The 22,017-nt window shown below is 32.5% G+C and overlaps 1 protein-coding gene across 2 annotated transcripts in view; it reads left to right on the top strand.

Moving 5' to 3' along the window:
* LOC110648474 (MADS-box protein FLOWERING LOCUS C) overlaps positions 1-14,326 on the top strand; it is a 34,219-nt gene extending 19,893 nt beyond the window's left edge. The window contains exons 2-8 of one of the 2 annotated variants that reach the window (XM_058128867.1): positions 11,225-11,303; positions 11,485-11,550; positions 11,654-11,749; positions 12,846-12,887; positions 13,620-13,661; positions 13,775-13,910; positions 13,990-14,326. In XM_058128867.1, the coding sequence (XP_057984850.1) occupies positions 11,225-11,303; positions 11,485-11,550; positions 11,654-11,749; positions 12,846-12,887; positions 13,620-13,661; positions 13,775-13,882 (433 nt within the window). In that variant the 3' untranslated portion in view covers positions 13,883-13,910; positions 13,990-14,326. Of the gene's footprint in view, positions 1-11,224; positions 11,304-11,484; positions 11,551-11,649; positions 11,750-12,845; positions 12,888-13,619; positions 13,662-13,774; positions 13,911-13,989 lie in introns of both variants that reach the window. The other variant, XM_021802718.2, reaches the window with a different exon arrangement.
* The last annotated feature ends 7,691 nt before the right edge of the window (positions 14,327-22,017 follow it).

Below are 22,017 nucleotides of genomic sequence, written 5' to 3' on the forward strand. Positions count from 1 at the left end.
ATACTTGAATATACTTTCATATCTTACCGCCACTCCCTCGACAGTGAAGTTTTAACTTTCACCAGAATATTCCATTAAGGATAGATATTTCAACATTAAAAAATAGCATGTATTACATTCTCCCCCCTTAAGAACATTCATCCTCGAATGTTAAAACAAACATATAAAAACATAACATACATGGCATACAGAACATACCTAGACAGGTGGAGATGTTGTATCATAGAATCAAGGGTTTCCTACATGCACTCTTTCATATTGTGGCAATTCCATAACACCTTGACTATAGGTACCTCCTTGTCCCTCAGATTCTTTGCTTGAGTGTCTACAATCCGAACTGGTTGTTCAACATAAGAAAGATCTTCCAAAATTTCCATGTCAAGTTCATTTATAACCTTGTTCGGATCTGATACAAACTTTCTCAACCTAGAAACATAAAACGCTGAATAGATTTTCTCCATTTCTAGTGGCAGAGCTAACTTATAAGATACATTTTCCACCCTTTGCAACACTTCTTATGGTCTAATGTACCTTGGAGCTGGTTTTCTTCTCTTTTCAAACCGGTTGACACCCTTCATTGGAGAGATATTCAGAAGCACCATGTCCCCTTCCTAAAAAATCACTTCTCTTCTACGGAGATCTGCGTAACTCTTATGTCTACTGGCTAATGTTTTCAACCTCACCCTGATTAAGGGCATGGCTTGATTGGTGACTTCCACCAACTTCGTTCCCGCTAAGGCTCTTTCACCTACTTCTTCTCAAAACATAGGAGATCTACATTTTCTCTCATACAGAGCTTCATACGGTGCCATTCCAATACTAGAGTAATAGCTGTTATTATATGTAAACTCAACTAGGGGAATGTAATTTTTTTATGATCCTCCAAAGTCAAGTACACACATTCTCAGCATATCTTCCAAAGTCTGAATGGTCCTTTCTGACTGTCCATCCGTCTGAGGGTGAAAAGCCGTGCTGAAGTCTAACCTGGTGCCTAACTCATTTTGAAGACCGCGCCAAAATCTTAATGTGAACTGTAGTCCTTTGTCAGAGACTGTTATCATTGGAGCTCCATGCAATCTTATTATCTCTGCCACATAGATCTGAGCCAACTTATCCACAGAATAGTTAGCTCTAATAGGAATAAAGTGAGCAGTCTTGGTCAACCTGTCCACTATAACCCATATCGAGTCATGTCTGTTGGAGGCTACTGGTAACTCTACAACAAAGTCCATGGCCATATTTTCCCATTTCCACTCTGAAATGGGTAGGGGTTTGAGCATTTCTACTAGCTTCTGATGCTCCAGCTTCACTCTCTGATAGACCTCACAAGTAATCACAAACTGTGCAATCTCCTTCTTCATGAAAAGCCACTAATATACCTTTTTTAAATCCTGATACATTTTGGTGGCTCCGGGGTGCAGACTATACTTAGCATTATAAGTTTCCCTCATAATGTCTCCCTTGAATTGGATGTCATTTGGTACACACAATCTGTTGCCATACCTTAACACTCCTTTTCCGTCGAACGGAACTCACTAATCTTACCTTTTTGTACTGCTTCTGCTATTTTTACCAATTTAGGGTTTTAATGTTGTTTTTCTGGCATTTTCCTTGGGTACAATGGTGTCACCTTCATCTGAGCTATCCAAGTACCCTTAGCTGATAACTCCAACTGCAACCCTTCTCCAATCAGCTGGTGCAACTCCTTCAAGATGGGCCGTCTTTCTATGGATATATGAGCCAAACTGCCAAATAATTTTTGGCTAAGGACATCTGCAACGACATTTGCCTTTTCTGGATGGTACTGGATTGTACAATCATAATCGCTGAGTAGTTCTACCCATCTCTGCTATCAGAGATTCAACTCTTTTTGCTTGAAAATGTACTAGAGACTTGTGGTTTGTGAAGATCTCACATTTTGCTTCATAAAGATAATGCCTCCACATCTTTAAGGCAAAGACTACGGCCATTATTTCTAAGTCATGAGTGGAATAATTAGCTTCATGCTTCTTCAACTGTCTTGAAGCATAAGCTATTATTCTTCCCTTTTGCATAAAAACACATCCCAAACCCACTCTGGAGACATCGCAGTAAACAGTGAAATCTTCATTACCTGTAAATAGAACCAGTACTAGTGCAGAAATTAGACACTCCTTAAGCTTCTGAAAGCTCTCTTCACACTCATCACTCTATTCAAACTTTTTATTCTTCTAATTTAACCTAGTTATTGAAGCAGCTATCTTGGAGAAATCAGGTACAAATTTCCTATAATAGCCAGCCAAACCTAGAAAACTCTTGATCTCTGTCACTATGGTTAGCCTTGACCAATTTACCATTACTTTTACTTTCTTAGGATCCACTTCTATTCCATTCTTTGACACTAAATGTCCCAAGAAGTATATACTCTTTAGCCAAAACTCACACTTAGAGAACTTGACATATAACTGATGCTCCCTCAACGTCTAAAGAACTATTCTTAGATGTTGTGTATGCTCTTTTGGATTTCTGGAATTCACCAAGATATCATCAATAAAGACAATTATAAAGTGATTCAAATATTGTTTGAATACCTTGTTCATGAGATCCATGAATGCAGCTGGGGCATTGGTAAACCTAAATGGCATTACAAGAAACTCATAATGCTCGTATCTGTTCCAAAAAGCAGTCTTCGGAATATCTGTCTCCGTAGGCCTGATTTGATTCTGTTTCAGAACTTATTCTTCTTTTGCCTCTTGCCAAACTTCCCTCTTTTATCTTTCTTAGTTTCGGATAAGGAAGTTGTCTTGGTTAAGTGATCAAACTTCCCTGCATCCGTAGCCTTAAGAATTGCTAATTGCTCAGTTTTTGTACTTTTCAACTTTATACTCCCTTTTAATGATAGCCCCAGCCTCCATATCAATGAGGAGTATCTAGAGTGCAATCTCTAAGTGTACCTATTCGCCTTCTTCTTATCCGTATCATACTCTATACTGCAGAAGATTAACTTGTTTGTATACTCGTTAACACTCATATCAGCAGTATGTCTCAACTATTCAAACTCCACCACCTTCAGTTCCTTAGAGCTTTCTGGGAAAGCTCAATTAACAAACTCTGTCACAAGCTAAGACCAGGTCATACTGTCGACCCTGTTAACAATACAGGACTTATATCAATCCTTCGTCTTCTTACATTTTATGGTAAAGTCAGCCATTTGAATGGCCTTACTATTTTTGGCGTCCAAATCATCGGCTATCATTTTGACCGTCTTTACTTACTCAAAAGGATCATCTCCTTGTACTTGGGAGTATCCAGCTTTAAGTAGTCCGTCATCTTTATTTTACCTCGACTACTTGTCCCAGTCTCCTGTGTAGGAGTTGTAGGAGCTGCAGGGGATGGTGGTACTTACTCTCTTGTAACTCTCTCCATGGGATTTTGAGTTTCCATGGTGGTGAAAGAACTTTGGGGGTACTGTTGTGGATGGCATATGGGATATGAGTTGTACGGTGAGAAGTAAGGTGGGTAAGGTGTAAAAAGAGGATATTGGGGATAACCCATAAATCCAGGGTTTCCAAAACTTCCCTGTTGAGGATATTAATATCCAAATCTATACTCTAGTCCTGGCTGTGGAGGAGATACAAACTCTTACTCATCTCCTGCTTTGTGCATCTACAGACATTCTGGGTGTCTGTGCAGTCTCCCTATTGACTTCAAAGGACTTTCTAGGACCTCTTAAAGATCTCCCATTCCAATTCTGCTTGCTCTCTCTCTAATAACAAGGTTGACGGGTGGTGATCCAATGCCCTTCTTCTCGGGTGGAGCACCAATTAACCTAGCGGACCGTCTTAAACCTTGCATTTCTAAAAGTAAACAAGAATTGTTGAGCACATAAAAAGTTCATGCGCATTTACATGAACACACAACATATAATCAGACATAACATGAAATCTAACATGTGCATAACATTCATCACATAACATACAGGGACTCAACCCTATTGGACATGTATTTTCCTAATTGTGCTGGTCAACATACTTCCTTTCACCTCTCTTCTATACTTTTACTAGAGCAAGCCTAAAGCTTGTAAAACTTGTAAAGGAACCCAAAGCAAGCCTAAAGCTTGTAAAACATACACATATTCCTGTAACTCACTATTTGAGCATACTCTAAACTATTACACTTTAGTTTTTTCATACATACTTAGACATTCACAACATAAATTTGGTTTAGAATTTGAACCTTAACATACATAACCTCTAAAGCGTAATGGTTCGATTGTATACTCCCAAAAAGGGTTATCATAGCATATACATCATCATACTTAAAAATACTACATAACTTCAAATTTATTAAATTACCAGCACAGTATTATCCATTTACAATTTACATATCCATCTACTCATACATCATATACAAAGGGAAAGGTTAAAGCTACCCCTGATACTCTCCCTTCAAAGAACTCATCTAGTCCTGCAACCCTACATCTAGGGGTTAAGGGAATGGGGTAAGCTTGCACAAACTCAGTGAGTAAACTAACCAACATGAATTATATCATTCATTCATATTTGTGCAATGCATCATTCACATGAAATTTCACATCACAAACATTTCACGTGAGATGGACTTGTTACTAGTAAATTCCTAAACTTTCACTTAAAACATGACCTATATCATGCACCCTAAGGTAATTTACATATCTTCCCTGAAGGGCATAGGATTTACTTATGGGCCATAATATACATAATGTAACATAGTCATAAACATAGAGGGAGTCAGTAGGTCATCCAGCATCCATCAATACACCATAAATTATGCAATTATGCAACATCTTCGTGTTTTAGATACAGACATCCTAAATAAATATGACATGATACATAAGGATGATCATTACTTACTTTTAAATGGTTTCCAATTTATTAAGGTTAGAATTATTTACCTCTTGAAGCCTATCAACTACCTAACTCAAACGGTAGCTATCCTTAGATCCTTAACCTTTTGAGTACCTCAAGCCTGATCCTATAAAATCAGATCCTAGAATATTACACAAGGTTTTAAAATTCTATACATATCAGAAACGTCTTACCCTAAGCCCTTGGGAACCATAAAATCATGTTTTAGAACCTTAGAATAGAAGAGAGAAAAAATCAGGCAAAATCCACTTCGACTGCCAAAGTCTTAGGCTTTGGACGGTACTTTTGTCCAGTGCTGACTTTGGCTGTCGAAGTCTTGGATTTTGGCTGCTGAACCTGAAAATTTTTCAGATTTTTCAATAAACTACATGCTTTGGCTTTTGACAACTGAACCTGAGAATTTTCAGAATTTTCAAGTCGAAAACCTGCAGAATTCTTCTTCTATCAACGCCCAAACTTATTCCAAGGTTTAAAAACACAATCTCATTACATATACACATCTTTAAGACCTAAAACAACTTGAAAACATGCTTAATACCCACATACATTAATAAAAAACTTAAACCCTAGGTTTTTCTCAAACCCTAGGTTTTTCCTAAACTCAACATAATATATATATGGATTTCTTCAAATTCATTGAGAGAAACTAGCCATTTAAGGCTCATAACACTTAAACATAATTATTTTAACTACAAAACATACAACTTTAATATAAAATCACAAAACTAGCCATTTCATAAAATTGAAGTTAGAGAACCTTAATTCCTCATCAACTCTCTTAGATCTACTTATTAGATCAAGAAAAAAAGAAAGTTACCTCTTTTTTGGGAGCTTGGAGGTGAGAGAACCAAAATCTCCAAGCTTGAATCTGCTCTTACAAACTTCTAAATAGAAGAATTCAAATCAAGGTCTTTAAAAACTCAAGGAAATCTCTTCAAATAGCTCATTGTATGCCATAAAGTTGAGAGATAGAGGAAAGAAGAAAAACCTAAGTGTTTTGGGCAGAAAAACGAGCGGTGATCCCTTTTATATCATTGATAGTCAAGAGACTTTCGATCGCCGAAATCCATACTTTCGGCTGTCAGAGTTAGTTCTGCCCAAATGGGTATTTGAACTATAAAAACGACTTCGGCTGTCGAAAGTTTGTCTTTCGGCTGCCAAAGTTCCTTCTACCCAAAATAACTACTTTTAAACTTTAAAAAAATAAAACCTTTAAAATATTTTTCATTTTTTTAAGTACATTTTGAACATCTCAACCGCACATACTTGAATATACTTTCATATCTTACCGCCACTCCTTCGTCAGTGAAGTTTTAACTTTCACCAGAATATTTTGTCAAGAACAGATATTCCGACATTGAAAAATGACAAGATTACACAATATTTTTTTTTTCATATTTTGACCACGTTTTAGAAGTACATTAAAAATTTGAACTTATTAACCAAATAAAATCATACCACCATTTTTTTAAAAAAAAAATTAATGTTTGATCTTTGTATTTTAACGAAACTAACTATTTGATGCTTATATTTTGAAAAGTATAATATTTTAGTTTTTATATTTTGCTTTCGTAAAATTATTTAGTCCCTCTGTCAAATTTTTTGTTATTCATACTATTCACACTACTATTTAGTCTATATATTTTAAGGAAGCTAATTAGTTGATCCTTGTACTTTGAAAAATACTATTATTAAGTTCTTTTATTTTAGTGAAATTAATTAGCTGGTCTATGTATTTTGAAAAATATATTCTTTGATGAAAATAGAAATTTTCCTATATGAAGACTAAATATGAATTTACATTTTTTTTAAAATTTTCAATTCCTTAGATAGTTTATATCATTTTTATCAACAGACAAAAACAAAGAGAGAATGAGGAAGAGAAGGGTATGGGAGTAGAGAAGAAGAAACATGGAAAAAGAAAGAAAAAGGGGGAGATAATTGGGGTAGTTTAGGTATAAAAATAATTATGAGACTAAATAGTTAGCAAAGTCAAATTAAAGGGACTAACTAATATGTTTTTACAAAATATAGGAATTAACTAATTAATTTCACTAAAATAGAGAGACTCATATTGACAAACAGAAAAATTGATGGAGGGACTAACCAGTTTAATGAAAATAAAATACAGGAATTAAATAATGTATTTTTCAAATATAGAGACTGAATAATTAATTTCATTAAAATATATGACTAAATAGTAATTTACTTTTTTTTTTGTTTTAGATTCCTTCACTTTGTATCCGATCACATTTTGATCACAACTTTTAAGTGATCTATTAAACATTAAATATTTTTTTCTTTTGCTGAAGATAAGGATTCATTAAAAGCCTCTAAATAGGTAAAATAAAAGATAGAGAGTGCACTTACGATTCTTCTTGATCCAAGGTGGATTAGGATAGGACTTAGGATTCCAAAATTCTGATTTGCACAAAACCAAATTGCCACTAATTTGCTAGCAGACCCTTTTCTCTAACAAGTTACTTCCCCACATAATATTTGGCCAGCCTGATGAAGCATTCCTGTCAAGCAGAGCTTCCAAAAAGGATGAATAAGGGAGATACTTCCCTTGTAAAAGACAAACCAAAAGAGAATGAAGTTTTGAGATCAAGCCTTCATCCTTATTTAGCTAAAAGGGCCATATTAAAATCCTACATATCCTTAAATCCCATACCCCTATGTCCTTATTTTGTCCTCAGCAACTTAAGTATACAAGTCCTAAACGAAGAAGGAATAAACACTATTAAAGAGGAACCAAATTCTATCAAAATAGGAAAATTAAACATTCCAACACATGGATTTGGTACGAATATGAAAAGAAATACTAAAATTGGGAAAGCTTGACACATCCATCTAGAGGCCAGTTTATGAATCCGATTCGGATTCCTTGTATGCTTCTGCAAGCTTGGATGCTTGGACTTACAACTATCCCTGTCCAAAAAAATTTGTGCTAACATCTCCCAGGTCATTCACCTCTACTTGGGTAAAACTCAGCCTTAAGTTTTAAAGTGTAGAAGAATCATAAACTGTATTAGAAGAACGCTCAATATTAACTTTTTGGATGATATCAACAACATTAACTTGAAAAACTTCATATTTGTGTTTGAATCCTTTGAAACATCTGGGAGAAAAAATCAGTCAAAACAGCAAGTAAAAGACTTTAATTCTCTAGGAATTAAAGAATTAAATAAATCTTGAATCTCTATCAATTCATGACTTGAGTTTCTTCAGTCTCCATTATTGTTTCCATGGCTTATTTTCATCAATCTCCTTTGAAATTTTCTTGGCTTGATATTCTTTGTTCCCTACGACAAATTCCCTAAGCTTTTTAGCTTCTTCCTCTAGAATAGATTGCTCAAAAGTTCTCAACTGAGCTTACCATCTTCAATTTCATTATATGCAACAGCCATAGTGGAAGGCACTTCAACCAAAGCTTTGGACTTTTCATGTTCGAATTCTTTAAGCTTAAGTTTTTCAATTTCCAGTTGCTTTTGTTATTCAAGTTGTTCTCTTTGTTCTTGCTCTACTCTAAACCTTTCACTAGAACCAACCACCTAATAATTTTCAAGTTTCTTCCTCCTATCCTGTTGCATCAATTCTGCTTTCGTTGCCATATTCTCTGCCTCTAATAAAGTATGCAGCACCTGAACACCATTTCTATCTCTATAGCCAGTCTCATCCATTCCGAATACCTCGTAACATGCTGCCCTTGAGACTCGTGCAAATTATCTCAAGACCAAGCTCATAAATTATGCCATATACTCCTGTACAATTTTATTTTCCTACGACATTGCTGGTATTGTTAAAATAAAATTTGCTCATATTTGGGGGGGGCTGAAATTCTCTTTGCAACAAATACTTCATTCTATATCATGTACGAACTTGCTCGTTCCCCTCTCCTTCTCTTTTAGATTGCACTTGGTCCACAGAGCATAAGCACTTCCCTTTGAATGACACAACACCAATTTGATTCGTTTTTTTGGCATTCTTTTCATGTAATCAAAGAATTGATTTTTCTTATCTAAACTCAATCAATCATGGACCTAAGACACAAATAATGTTGTTCAAAGAACTTGTCAATATCCACAATCCAATCCAAAGGCTCCTTTATATTCATACTCCTATTAAAGCTAGGAATATCGACTTTCAACCAGAAATCATTATTATCCCTTTCATAGACCTGTTGTCTACGTACAGTAATAAGTATGTCGATAGGGTCAGCACAAGTTGATTATACTCTAACCTTCTATCATTATTATGATTCTTGTTTGCATCAATTCCCAAGGCATCCAAATTGCTCCAATTATTGCAATATTTTGTCCCTTTGGTCTAGGGCTCCAGTCCTCTAATCACTGTTACAAGAACCACTACCAGCACTAACAATTTCCATCCTTACTTCGATACCACTTAAACGTAACGAGAAGCACTACAATTCGTATACATCCCAAAATAATTTGAAGAAAAAAAAATTGTTATTGTTCTTGTATGATATTTAGGTGTAGTAAAAACAAAAAAAATAGCCTTCGCCATATGAAATATAAATATCAAGTAATAATAGCATGGCATTTTGAATTCGATATAGATATAATTTTTTAAAAAAAAAATATTAAATTAGATTGGATTATATTTATTTGATATACTGTTGTCAATATGAATGTGAATATATTGAAAAAAATAATACACAATGAAAAAAAATAAATATGAATAAAGTATGAATAGAACACAAGAGAAGGGAGGGGATAGTAGAAAAAACTTATAGAAAGCTATATATAAACTTTACAAATCCTAAACTAAGAAGGAATAAATATATAAATAATAAACGAAAAAGGAATAAACTCTACTAAACAGGAATCAAATTCTATTAAAATAGAAAAACTATAATTCATCAAAAATGGGATCCGCAACATTGCAATACAAGGATCTGGATACAGATCTGGAAAGCTTGGCACATCCATTCAGAATGCATTATTATGTTTTTTTTTCCCTTAGTATATAATTTATTATTGTATAATATTTTTTTCTCTAGTCAAACAAAACAAAATTTTTTTGATCACACGAGCTCAATCTCTTGACTTCGCCCTTGATCACATATCTTATTTAATATCTTTTTTTAGTTATTTTACTAATAAATGTATTTATAAGTTATTTTTATCAAGTACATCAACCACTTATTAGTCATTTATAAACATTTTAACTAAATACGTATATACTTAAAATTTTAAATGTTTATAAGTTCAAATTACCTTATAAGATAATTATTATAAACTAAAGTCAAGCACCCTTTAAAACTTGCTTTTCAGTTGTAAAATGAACTTTAACAGCTTATTTAAGAGGAAGTCTTTGGAGGTAAAGAATGAATTTTTAAAGTACCAAGAGGAAAGTATTTTAAAGAAGGTAAAGTTTTCGAGGATTTCAAAACCTCTAAAACACTCACATTTTCAATCCATCAAATTGAAGAATTGGGAGATTTTGCTAACTTACTTTCCATTACCTTACTTTATAAAACCTTCCCCCACTTCATACAAACACACTAAAAAAATACTTACCCCTTGTTACTCCTTATTACCTGCAAATTTTCACATAAGAACTCAACCATAATAATTTGAGTTCATCACATTTTTAGCTAGTGAACCCTCACTTATAACTTTAAATCCTTGTAACGCGCAAGAACCTATAAAAATTCATTCACAAGTCACTGTATGCAAGTTATTGTTCAGCCTCAGATTGCGTAAGAGCCAAAAGCCTTTTTCTCATCAAATTAAGTAATTAGGGCTTTTTATCACCCAAAAAAAAAGGGCTTTTGCTTCGAGTTACTTGTAACCCTATTTCTCATTTTCCATCAATTCATGAAACTTCTAAATAGTTCAGCAAGTAGTTGAAAATAAAAGATGGTTATACTCTTAAATATTTTGATTAAAAAACTAATAAAGCTCAATCTTGATGGTTTTGGCAAGTTTTGAATATAAAAAGTGGAATAACTGCCTGCCTCCTGGAAAGCATTTGAAAGAATGTTGATCCAACAGGCGACTTCAAGAGTAATACCAATTTAGCCTTGGTTAATTAATTATCAGTCAAGGAATTGCTGGATCAGCAAGCTTAAATTTTTTGGAAAAATTAGTGAATGCTGTTTATGAATATTGCTTTTAGCTTTTCCTTACTGTTATATGATGTGTTTTGAGATCATTGTTGTTGAACTTAGTTCCTTGTCTTTTGCCTACTTTCCACTCGCCAAATGCTTAGCTAAATCTTCTATAGTACAATTAAGCTTTATAAATGTATTCTACATGGATTTTGTGTTTCAATTAAGAAGGTTCATGTTGTTAGTTCTTATGACTCAGTATGGCCAATTTTTTAAAAGAATACCAGTGGCATCTTGAAGTGGAAGCTGCTTCTGTCAAAGGTGCTAATGATACAAAGGTAACAAATTTAAGACTAAGTTGGTCTACCTAGCTAGTAGCTTGAGACTAAAATCATTTCCATGTGAAAAAATATTATGCAAGATAAACTTTAAATGGATTCCGTTCTCTAAGCTCCTAAAATTTTCTGTGTTGTGGTGTATTTTATATTATCTACTACTTGCTGAATATTTTTCACACAGAGCTATCAAGTGGATTATTCAAGCTCTAAGTCATATGCAGAGCTACTGCAAATAGTTGAAACGCAAGTACTCTATCTCTAACTACTCTATGTGTGTCTGTTCTAGAAGCTAGAAGATAAATGCATATAAAAAATGGTTGAATGACTATAAATCATGTTGACACAGGCAGCTTGAAGGGCCAAATTGTGAGCAGCTTAGTGTGACTGATCTTATCAAATTGGAGAATCAATTTGCTGCCGCATTGACACAAATCAGAGCTAAAAAGGTTTGTTATAGAACTTACGTGTGATGCCTCTCTCTCTCTCTCTCTCTCTCTCTCTCTCTCTCTCTATATATATATATATATATATATATTTATATATATACCATGACATTATTGAATATCCACCTTAATAGTTATACCAGTTTCACTTTTCACTCTCTTGCTGTGCTTAATTAGGATGACATAAATTTAGCTTTGAAGGCCTCATCTCATAATTAAGAGAATCAGTCATCACAGATGCTTCTTGACCAAGGCTAGAAAATAAAGCACTTGTTTTTGTTGCACCTTGACAAGGATAGTCTTGTATACCAGTGTCATTTATTGAGTACGAGAAAGCAGGTGAAATATGTCAAAATGTCTACTGCCATACTATCATCGCATATTTTGAACTCCCTAGATTGATATGGTTTATGGCAAATGCAAACAGCATTCCATCTTAAAATAAGAGAATAATATGCAACCATTGCAGCCTTTAACATCTAAGACTATGATGTTGGTCTGGCTAAGAAAATAAAACCTTATTTTGAGCTATCTTCATTTTACTATTCCAACTCGATAGCTGCTTAATCCCATGTTTGATACGCGCATAGGCGCGCAAAATTGCATAATTAGACAATGGAGGTAGCAGCAGCACCTACTGTGTAAATTGTTAAACAAGACTAATACAACCTCTTAGTGGAGAAATTGATGTATTTTGTTTCTGTAATTTAAGTTACTTTCTGGTCTACATAAATATTGTTTTTCTGATTGATACTTTTCATCATATATTTTCTGCATAAACTAAGCCAAACAACAGATGAAATTGACTTACAGGTAATATTGCAAGTATTACTTACTTAACCTCTACCTTTATCTAATTAGCTAAAATAACCAAATAAATTATATGGCATTTTTTTTTTTTAATTTGATAAACACCAATATTAGACTTGCCACTTGTTGCATGACGGTGAATTTTGTTCTTCTTTTATCCCTGCTTTTCTTTAGCCAAATATGTTGCAACTACTTTCTGTCATAGAAGTTTGATATATTATTTTCACTGAGTTCTTTTTCCAGCTCATATAGTTATACTTCTTTTCTCATAGCATAAATGTTCTTGCAGACAGAACTGATGTTGGATTTTATAAAGGCCCTCCACAACAAGGTATGAAATTGATTCAAACTCTACTTAAATTTTTTAATTCTCACCTTCGGATCTAGTTAGTCTACACAATGGTAAATAATATGAATAAAATCCTAGACAGGGATATTTTCGAATAAAGCATCTTGTTTCACTTCCTAACTTGAAGTTTTATCCACTGGGCCATATCTAATTACCCTGCTAATAGCATGGTCCTTGAACCAATTTCATTCACCTGTAACTTAATAAAAAATTTTGACCTCCTACAATTATTGCAAGTAAAATTGCCCCTGTAATTCCTGGCTTCAAAAGTTATATGTTTGTTGAATTAAGAAGTGTACTCATAACTTTAGCTCTCATTGGATCAGAATACCAAAACAGAGTTGTGATAGAAAAGAAACCTAATGCTACTTCCAGGTTATAGTAACCTGAACTCCCAGAACAGGTTAAATTCTTTGCTCATTTCCTCATAATACTTTATTGAATGATGTAAATAGAAGTGAGGGAGATCAAACCAAAAATTCCTTATAATACTTCATTGGTATATCACATTATCATACCAAAAAGTAAAATTTTTTTGTGCATTTATTTCCTGAAAGGCTATGTTATAATTAACTTCTTGATAGTTAACAATTTATAAGTACTAAGGTTTTTCTAAATTAATGAAAACCTTAGCACTAATATTATGAGTAAGATAACAAAATATTGAAGGACAATTTTATGTTGGATTGTTCTGCGTGATAATTCTCTTAACAGGAAATTATGCTGAAAGAGGACAATGTTCATCTAGAGAGGGAGGTAAGAATATGGAATTGAAATATTATGCTTCTTTAATTAAAGAAAATCACATTCAGCAAAGTCCCAGAAAAAATGAATCACACTGACATTATTATTTTACCTGTTACTCACAGATGGAAGCAATGAAGAACGGTGTTGGCATGGTGAAAAGGCTTAGAACCCATCCAAACCTCCATTTGGTTCATTCTCCACAACAGGCAACTCTAAGTTTACTTCAGTGATCAGCTATAAGACAGCATTGATTGCCAGGTTTGAAGTTAACTGTGATGGGAATGAGGATTTGACAATTGTTGAAACTCTACTAATCTCCTTATTAATTTCTAAACAGGTAGACTTCCTGTTCTTGTTGCCATGTGATGTGTCCACTGATTCCGTGTTTGTTGTCATATTTGAAAGGGTATTATTTTAAGCACATTTCCTCCTTGCTCCCAAGTATCTTGATCTATGGCTCAACCATCTTTGATCAAGTGATATCCCTCATTGTTGACTGTACTCCGTGAAGTTGTATGACACACAATATTATGTTCTGATGAATCATCAACATATCCAATAACTTGTGTGGAAGACATATTAGTTAATAAGTTGCAGGAGCTTGTACTCATTTGGGATCATGCAAGACTGGGTTTTATTTGATTTTCTGTGTCATATATATTTCTCTTTTATTACTTGTTTCATGTTCTAGAAAAAATCCTGCATATATTGACTGATGCGTATGTAACAGAATTTATGCGTACGATCTTTGAACTTGAGTTGTTAGGATTAATTTGAAGAAAGTACACAAGAATGTTGATCGCATGCTAATCATGATGATGGAATTTATGAAGTTGCAATTTCAGTGCAAGGATAAATCTGCCTTGTGTGGAATTTGAGAAGAACATCTAAGGATATGCTGAACTCTAACCAAAAATGAATTATAACATACTCCTGATGATGCACTAAAAAATAGTACACGTCATGCTTACAAACTTCTATGTATTCTTTGAAGTAAAGAATGTAAATCCTGTGTATGTGGAGGAGCATTTGCTCCTGGAACATTGAATATTCTTCTCTTTATTATGTATTCTCAACTGAAATGGCTCCTGGGAGAGGAATGGCATATCACAAGATGGGTAAGTAGTAATGTAGAGGTGTAATGCATAAACTTATTTTGATATTACTGTGCTGAAATTTTCTTTTCAGAAAGAACATGCAAAGCTGTTCTAAAGCATGGAGAAACTTTACAACAGTTGGGATACAAAGGAATGTCCATTCACTCCTTTGACCATCGAAAAATCCAAAAAATATTGGACGCATTCAGAGTACTAAATTTTAATTTCATAAATTGTGAATAATGAGTAAGAAAACAATACTACTGATATATTTTATAATTTGCTAAAAAATAAAATATAAGAGCATGGAATTCTTTTTTCAGATGAACTTACCAGGATTCCTTCTATGCCGAAAGAATCAATAGAACTCTAACCAAGGTTAACTTGCCTTGCCAGCCAGCCCTGAAAGGTGAAGGGCAAAGAAAGGGACTTGTGCATTTATCAGTTTGCTTTTATTATCACATTCTACTTATAAAAAAATGCTTAATGATAGCTAACCTTAAAAAAGAGAACCTGTGGAGGCACCGCAATGAACAAGGCGCTCACCGGGGAGACGCACGTGACAAAGCATCAAAGCATCTTACTCCTTCCTTGTAAGGGCCTGTTTAGCATTAGTGTTGAAATTGTTGTTGAAATAATTATTTTTTAAAATATATTAATTAAAAAGTATTAAAAAATAATTAAAAATTAAATTTAATCAGTTTTAGTTATAAGAATATTAAAATAATAAAATGATTTTTTTTAAACTGTTTTTCTCAATAGCATCTAAAATTATGCCTTTTTTCATAAAAGTAATTTTAGACTTTGAAAGTCAATACTAAACAGAGGCTAAATAAAAGCCTACGGGACAAGTGCCCTTATTACTTACGGTTCCTCTGTTGGGCAACCTCTTGAGTTCTACCTCCCGATGGCGGGGTGGATGCCGGATGCTGCTGGTGCGTGTGTACTCTTTATTTACTAGTATTTTTGTACTGCTAAATTATTTTCGAAAGATTATTGAGTTTTTTTTTTATAAAATTTATTTATTAAATATGTAAATTTTATTGATTTATATTTTAAGTAAATTTAAAATCAAATTTTCTTTAATTCACATAAAAAGTAAGTATTTCTTTTCTTATAAAAAAAACTGTCATTATAATAATTTAAAAGGTAAATTTTACATGATTATAAAAAAAATATATATATATATATTGTAACACCCTAAATTTTTAAATTTATTATTTTGTGAGTAATATTAATATTTTATTTTATTTAAATTTTAAGAAATTATTTGAAATTTTTCTGATTTTAGAAATCGGATTTGATTTCCCGAAAATATAAAACTTTGATGATTTTTAAAAATTAATTTAAAGACCACGTGGCAAAACTAAAAATATATTTGGACTTTACGAATTTTTCTGAGTTTTGTAGAATTTTTTTCAGAATTTTTGGGTCTCGTTTTCGATCCCAAGGTAGAGTAAAAATTTAAGATTTGTATCTTGAATCGGACCAACCGAATCGAACCGAACTAGATCGAATTAGTCGAATCGGACCGGCCTTTTTTTTTCTTCTTCTTCCCTTCCCCGCGCATCCCGACCTCTCTTCCTCTCTCTCCCGTTTTCTCTCTCCTCCCTCCTCCCCACGCCGGCCAGCCACCGCCCCAGCCTCCCTAGCTCGCCGGCGCGCCTCCTCGCCCTTCCCTCCTCGCCTGTTGCCACCTGGAACGCCGGGAAAATGCGCGCGAAGCCACCCGACACCTCACCTTTCCAGCCAAAATTCTGCCGATCCGGCCACCGATTGGGGCGGGACTTGTGTCAAACACCATCTATACCTCAAGAGCTTTCCATAGATACCAAGAACACCAAAATCCATCAAGCGGTTTATCCAATTTTTTTCCAGGAAGTTTTAGCCCATTTCGAATTTTGAGCTAGATTTCTCGCAAACCATGAATCCCACGAGAAAACCGAGAGTACTAGAGCGCTCCACTCGTCGAGAGTTTCGCGGCAATATAAATTTCAAAATTTTCCGACATCGTTTTTTGGTGAGTCCCAAGAAACTTCGTAGTATTTTTTCGAGTATTAAATGAGCTTAGAAAATTTCGTAAAAATTATATACTAATCCCCGTATTGTGGGCTTCGTGTAGGTACCTTCAATTCGTAAAAATTCGACGGTTGCCCAGGTCTATGAATTTCCGGCCAGACAGACCGACTACCGAAAAAGTCTTAGAATTGGATCGAGATTTTGGCTACCCCACCGTTGTCAAATGTCCCGAGCGCGTTTCCGAGATCGGAATCGGCATAGGTAAACCCGAACCTTACTTTTTCTTAATTTTCTAGTGCTTGAATAGGATTAAAAATTTATAAAATATTCGTGGTAGCTCGGAAAATTATGATTCTTTTTACATTAGCTTAGTAATGTTGCTAAGGACCGCGGGGCAAAGTTTTAGAATTTTTAGAGCTTACTTGGGTAGTTTTTGCAAAAAGGGTCAATTACAAGGACTAAACTGAAATTTTACATATTGTGATTGATGACTGTTTGGATGGGCCCAAGAGGGGCTGTGTGAAGTGATTGAGTTTTGGATATACGGTTTGTGGATATAGAAGTGTGTTTTAAGCCTTTTCGCATGTTGGATAGGTCCTAGGTATAGGAGAGACTCCGCTAGATTTTCGGCATAACTTAGGACGTATTTGGTCTTTTTCTTAGTTTATATTGAGTCAAATTTATTAAATGATTGTAATAAAATTGGCAGGTGAGCCGGGACAGCCTTCTTCCTCTGCCCAGCCGCCACAGTGACTTTCGGTTGAGTCTGTGAGTAAAATATTAATTTTAATTGTAATTTCGATATTATTATATATTCAAGCATGTCCATCCATCACTTATAAATATGTATCTATATAGTTAAACACTAGGCAAATTTTATGTTGCTTTCATAATTGTTAAAGTGCCATGAATGTTATTGTGATAATTTAGAGCAGTGTGCGTGAGTTGGCGTGCGTGTGGTGTGGTGTTGGCTATGGACAAAACGGGTAGACATGGTTTGAGATCTTCACTGGGACCCGGTCCTTCGGGGTAGACACGGCTTGAGTTCTTCGCTGGGACCCTGATTTGGTTTATTAAGCGAAAGTTCGAGCTTCAGTTCTTCGCTGGCACAGTTTGGATTAAGAGGGCTGTATAGGGAATCAGCTCCCATATATGTATTGTTTGACATTATCGAATGTGTAAGTGCTCTAAATTACCTTTTTGCTGTTATGATGTGAAAAGATTGCCGATGTTGCATGTCACTCTACATGGTGCATTAGTTTTAGATAGCTATAGAGATTATGGTTAAAATTGATATTTTACTCTCTGAGTCGAACGCTCACTCCTGTTCATTATTTTTCAGGCTACAGGAGGATTATTGTTGTGGTTAACCTGCTTTTCTCCTTCGCAGGTTGTTTATTAATGTTTGTGTAATTTTGTTAACTTCTAGAATTCCGCATGTGTTAGAAATATTCATTTGATTTGGGTCTATAATATAATTACCATGTTGGATCTGTAAACTTATTATATGCATGTATGTTGGACTAGATGAGGGACTGAGCTCTCCGATTAATTATATATTGTGTTTACAGGTCGGGTGAATCAAAAACTCCCCTTTGAAAAGTCCATTTTATGGCCAGACTTTGTCCGGTTGAATTCTTGAAATTGGGCCCAAATGGGCCTTAGAGTTGGGTTGAGGAATAGTTTGGCTTACTACAGGCCTCGGGGGCTTTAGACTGACCCAGGTCTTAGTGCCGGTCCGGCCCATAGGTTAGGTCGTGACATATATATATATATATATATAATACAAGTTATTCACTATTTAAAAAAATAATTTAAAAAATAATTTTATTATTTTTAATTAAAATATATAAATTGAATTTTAAATTATTTTTTAATATTTTTTAAATGACTAGTCTTGTTGGTTTTTACCAGCCTTATCTATCAACCTTAATTTTATAAATAGAAATTGCTCAATTATCTCAAAAAGAAATTGCTCAATTGAAATGGTTCTGCTTTAAAGAAAATAAATGAATATTCAAATTAAGGTTTATAAAGTCTTATTATACTACTATTAGGAATTTTATAATTGAAATTAATTGTTTATTTAATTGAATGATTCAGTGACCATTTTCAATTTTTAGATTTTTAAATATTGGTTATAAATATTTAATAAATATAATTTAGTCAATTGTTAATAATTTAAAATTATAACTATATTATTAAAAATTGAAATTTCTACTAACATTAAAAAATATATTATATAATATATAAAAAAATTAAATTATATATACACTTTTAACAACAAATTAAATTATATATAATATACATGAAAACATTTAATCTTCGACTCAGTTTTAACTTGATATGATTTTAATATAATTTTTAATGAAAAACTAAAATTAAATTAAAATAATTAAGCATATTTGATTCAATATAATTTAAAATTTATATTAATAATACTTTTTTCAATTCGATTTTTAATTAATATAATTTTATAATAATTTAATTTAATTTATTTATTTTTTCAATTCTTATATTTTTATTGAGATGATTAATTTTTTTTAATTTAAAATAAATAAAATCAAACATAATTACATGAAAAATCAATTCAACTAGTTTAGGTGACTTCTCTTTCCTGACAGCGTTTCCCCATATCATTGAACTAGAGCTTGTAATTAGACCAATGGCTGCTGATGGTCTTTATAATTACAACTATAAGGCACGAGGGATGAGGCAGCTTGCCAAGAGCATGCGTATTTGGTTTCAATTAAGTGGCCCTGACAGAGACTCAACACCAAAGTGGACCTTCCCTTGAGAGGGGAAAAGTTCAGTGTGCAAACACATTCAATAATGTCATGCACTCTTTTTAACTCATAATTCTTGGCTCTATATGTAGGTGTTGTTAATCTTTCAAAATCATACACTAGCTTTTCCAAAAAGCAACCCAAAATTAATTTATATAATTAAAATATAGTAAATATCTATTTAAACATTAAATCATGAAACTTTAAACTTTTTTAAAATTTCATATCATATAATAAAAATATATATAAATTATATAAAATTAAAAATTTTATTAAAATTATCATAATTTTATCAGTAATTTAATTAAAAATAAAAAAAAAGATATGAAACTTTGACACATCAATATTTGTCACTTGAAGTGCCTTGCAAGCTTAGACGCTTGACAGTGATCAAACATGGAAAAGTGTTGGAATCTTTGACAAACACATGTTGCTTTTTGTTTACTATTGGGTCGATTTATTTAAGTGAATTAATTATTATTTTTTAATTATTATATAAAAATTTAAATTGTGAATAAACGAAGTAATTCTTATTTATTGACAAAGAAATCTTTGACTTTTTTTTATCATTGCTATATCACAACTAAACTTTTTCTTATATCGTTTATATTACGTTATTTAATACCAACATTTTTATTTATTAGGGGTAGAAGCTTATAATTAAAAGCGTAGTATATAACACAAAAGGTATGTCAATTCCAATTATAAAATTTGAGTAGGTAATAAAATGAGGTCTTGATTTAATTCTAATGATTGTAAGGTAAAGATTAAATTATGATATCAAATTCTTATTTAATTAATATAATTCCATTTAGAATTGAGGTTTAAATGATAAAAAAAATATTTTAGATATTATTAAAGGCTTCATGTTAATTTATTTACTTGTCAATTATTTTATAAATAAAATTATCTAATTAGTGGTTACTGGTAGAAAAAAAAATAGAGAAATGAGATAAGTTTGATGGTGAGAAAGATAGTTGGATGCGTTTTATGAATCTTATTTTTTTTATTCTTTAAAAAATTAATAAAAAAATATTTATAAAATAATTAACAAGTCAGTAAATTAAACTAAAATTTTTAATTTTCAATTATAATGATTTTTAAAATCAATTTGAAATTCAATAAGTTTTAAAAAAGAAACTAAAATTTAATGACTTTGATGAAAACATTCATAAAGTTAAGTGATTACATGTAATATTTGCCCATATATAAATAATTTCATATTTTCATAAGATTACCAAAAATTATAAGGTAAAAAATGACTTATTCTTTTTAAAATTAAAAAGTTATTTTTTAAAAAATATTTAATTTTTATTTTTTGTTAGATCAATTTTTTGGAATATACTAAATGCTAAAAAATATAAAAAAAAATTCATGAAACAAAATAAAGCCTAGAAAAATAAGTAGGGGTAAATAACTTTTAAAAGACTTTTTCATTGTTTAGATAAGAGAAGAAAAATAAATTTTATTTTTTTCTAGTTAGTTTCTTTTCAAATTGAAGAGAAAGTAAGAAAAAGGAAAAAAAAAAAAGATTTTAATGTCAACTCTTTTATTTTCCTTTTATTTTTTATTCATATAAATATACTCAACTCAACTAAATCTTTATCTCAAAAATTTTGAATCGACTATATGGATTCATTTTCTCCACTCTAAACGATTTTAGGTTAAATTTTTAGAAATGTGAAATGCTTATAGGTCATATTGTATTAGTCTCCTCCAAGTCAATTTAGGTATGCCGCTTTTTTTCTTTCTATCCTCTAACCTAATGTGCTATACTTTAACTGCAGCCTCTGTATGTCTATGCTTCACATGACCAAACCACCTTAATCTCTATTCTCTCAACTTAGCCTCAATTGGCACCACTTCTACATTTTCTCTAATATTCTCATTATGGACTTTATCTAGTCTAGTATGACCACTCATTCACCTTAACATTCTCATCTCCGCAATTCTTATCTTGGACACATACGACTCATTCAGTGTTCAACACTCATTACCATATAACATAGCCGATCGTATGATTGTACGGTAAAATTTTCCTTTCAACTTATTGAAAATCTTGCGATCACATAAAACTCTAGTGGCACGTCTCTATTTCAATCATCCGACTTTAATCTTATGACTACCATCCTCCTCACATCCCCATATACTTGAAGGACTGAGCGGAGATATAAATATAAAGAGAAAAAATAAAAAATAAAAAATATTTTTTTCCTATTATTTTTTTTTTCTAAAATTTATTTAAATACAGTGTTAAAAAGAAGAGATAATTTTATTTAAAACAAAAAAGAATGGTAATTTGGTTATTATCATTATTTACCCCTAATTGATCGGATGAACTTGATCCGACGAGCATTTTTGTTTTTAGTAGTGGGTAATTTGATTATTTTATAACTCGAAATTTATCTGAAAATTAGGTGTTATAACTGTGCGTTATCCTGTACACTCAAATCACTAACAAAT

The sequence above is a fragment of the Hevea brasiliensis genome, chromosome 10, assembly GCF_030052815.1.
Source record: "Hevea brasiliensis isolate MT/VB/25A 57/8 chromosome 10, ASM3005281v1, whole genome shotgun sequence".
Classification (NCBI taxonomy): domain Eukaryota; kingdom Viridiplantae; phylum Streptophyta; class Magnoliopsida; order Malpighiales; family Euphorbiaceae; genus Hevea; species Hevea brasiliensis.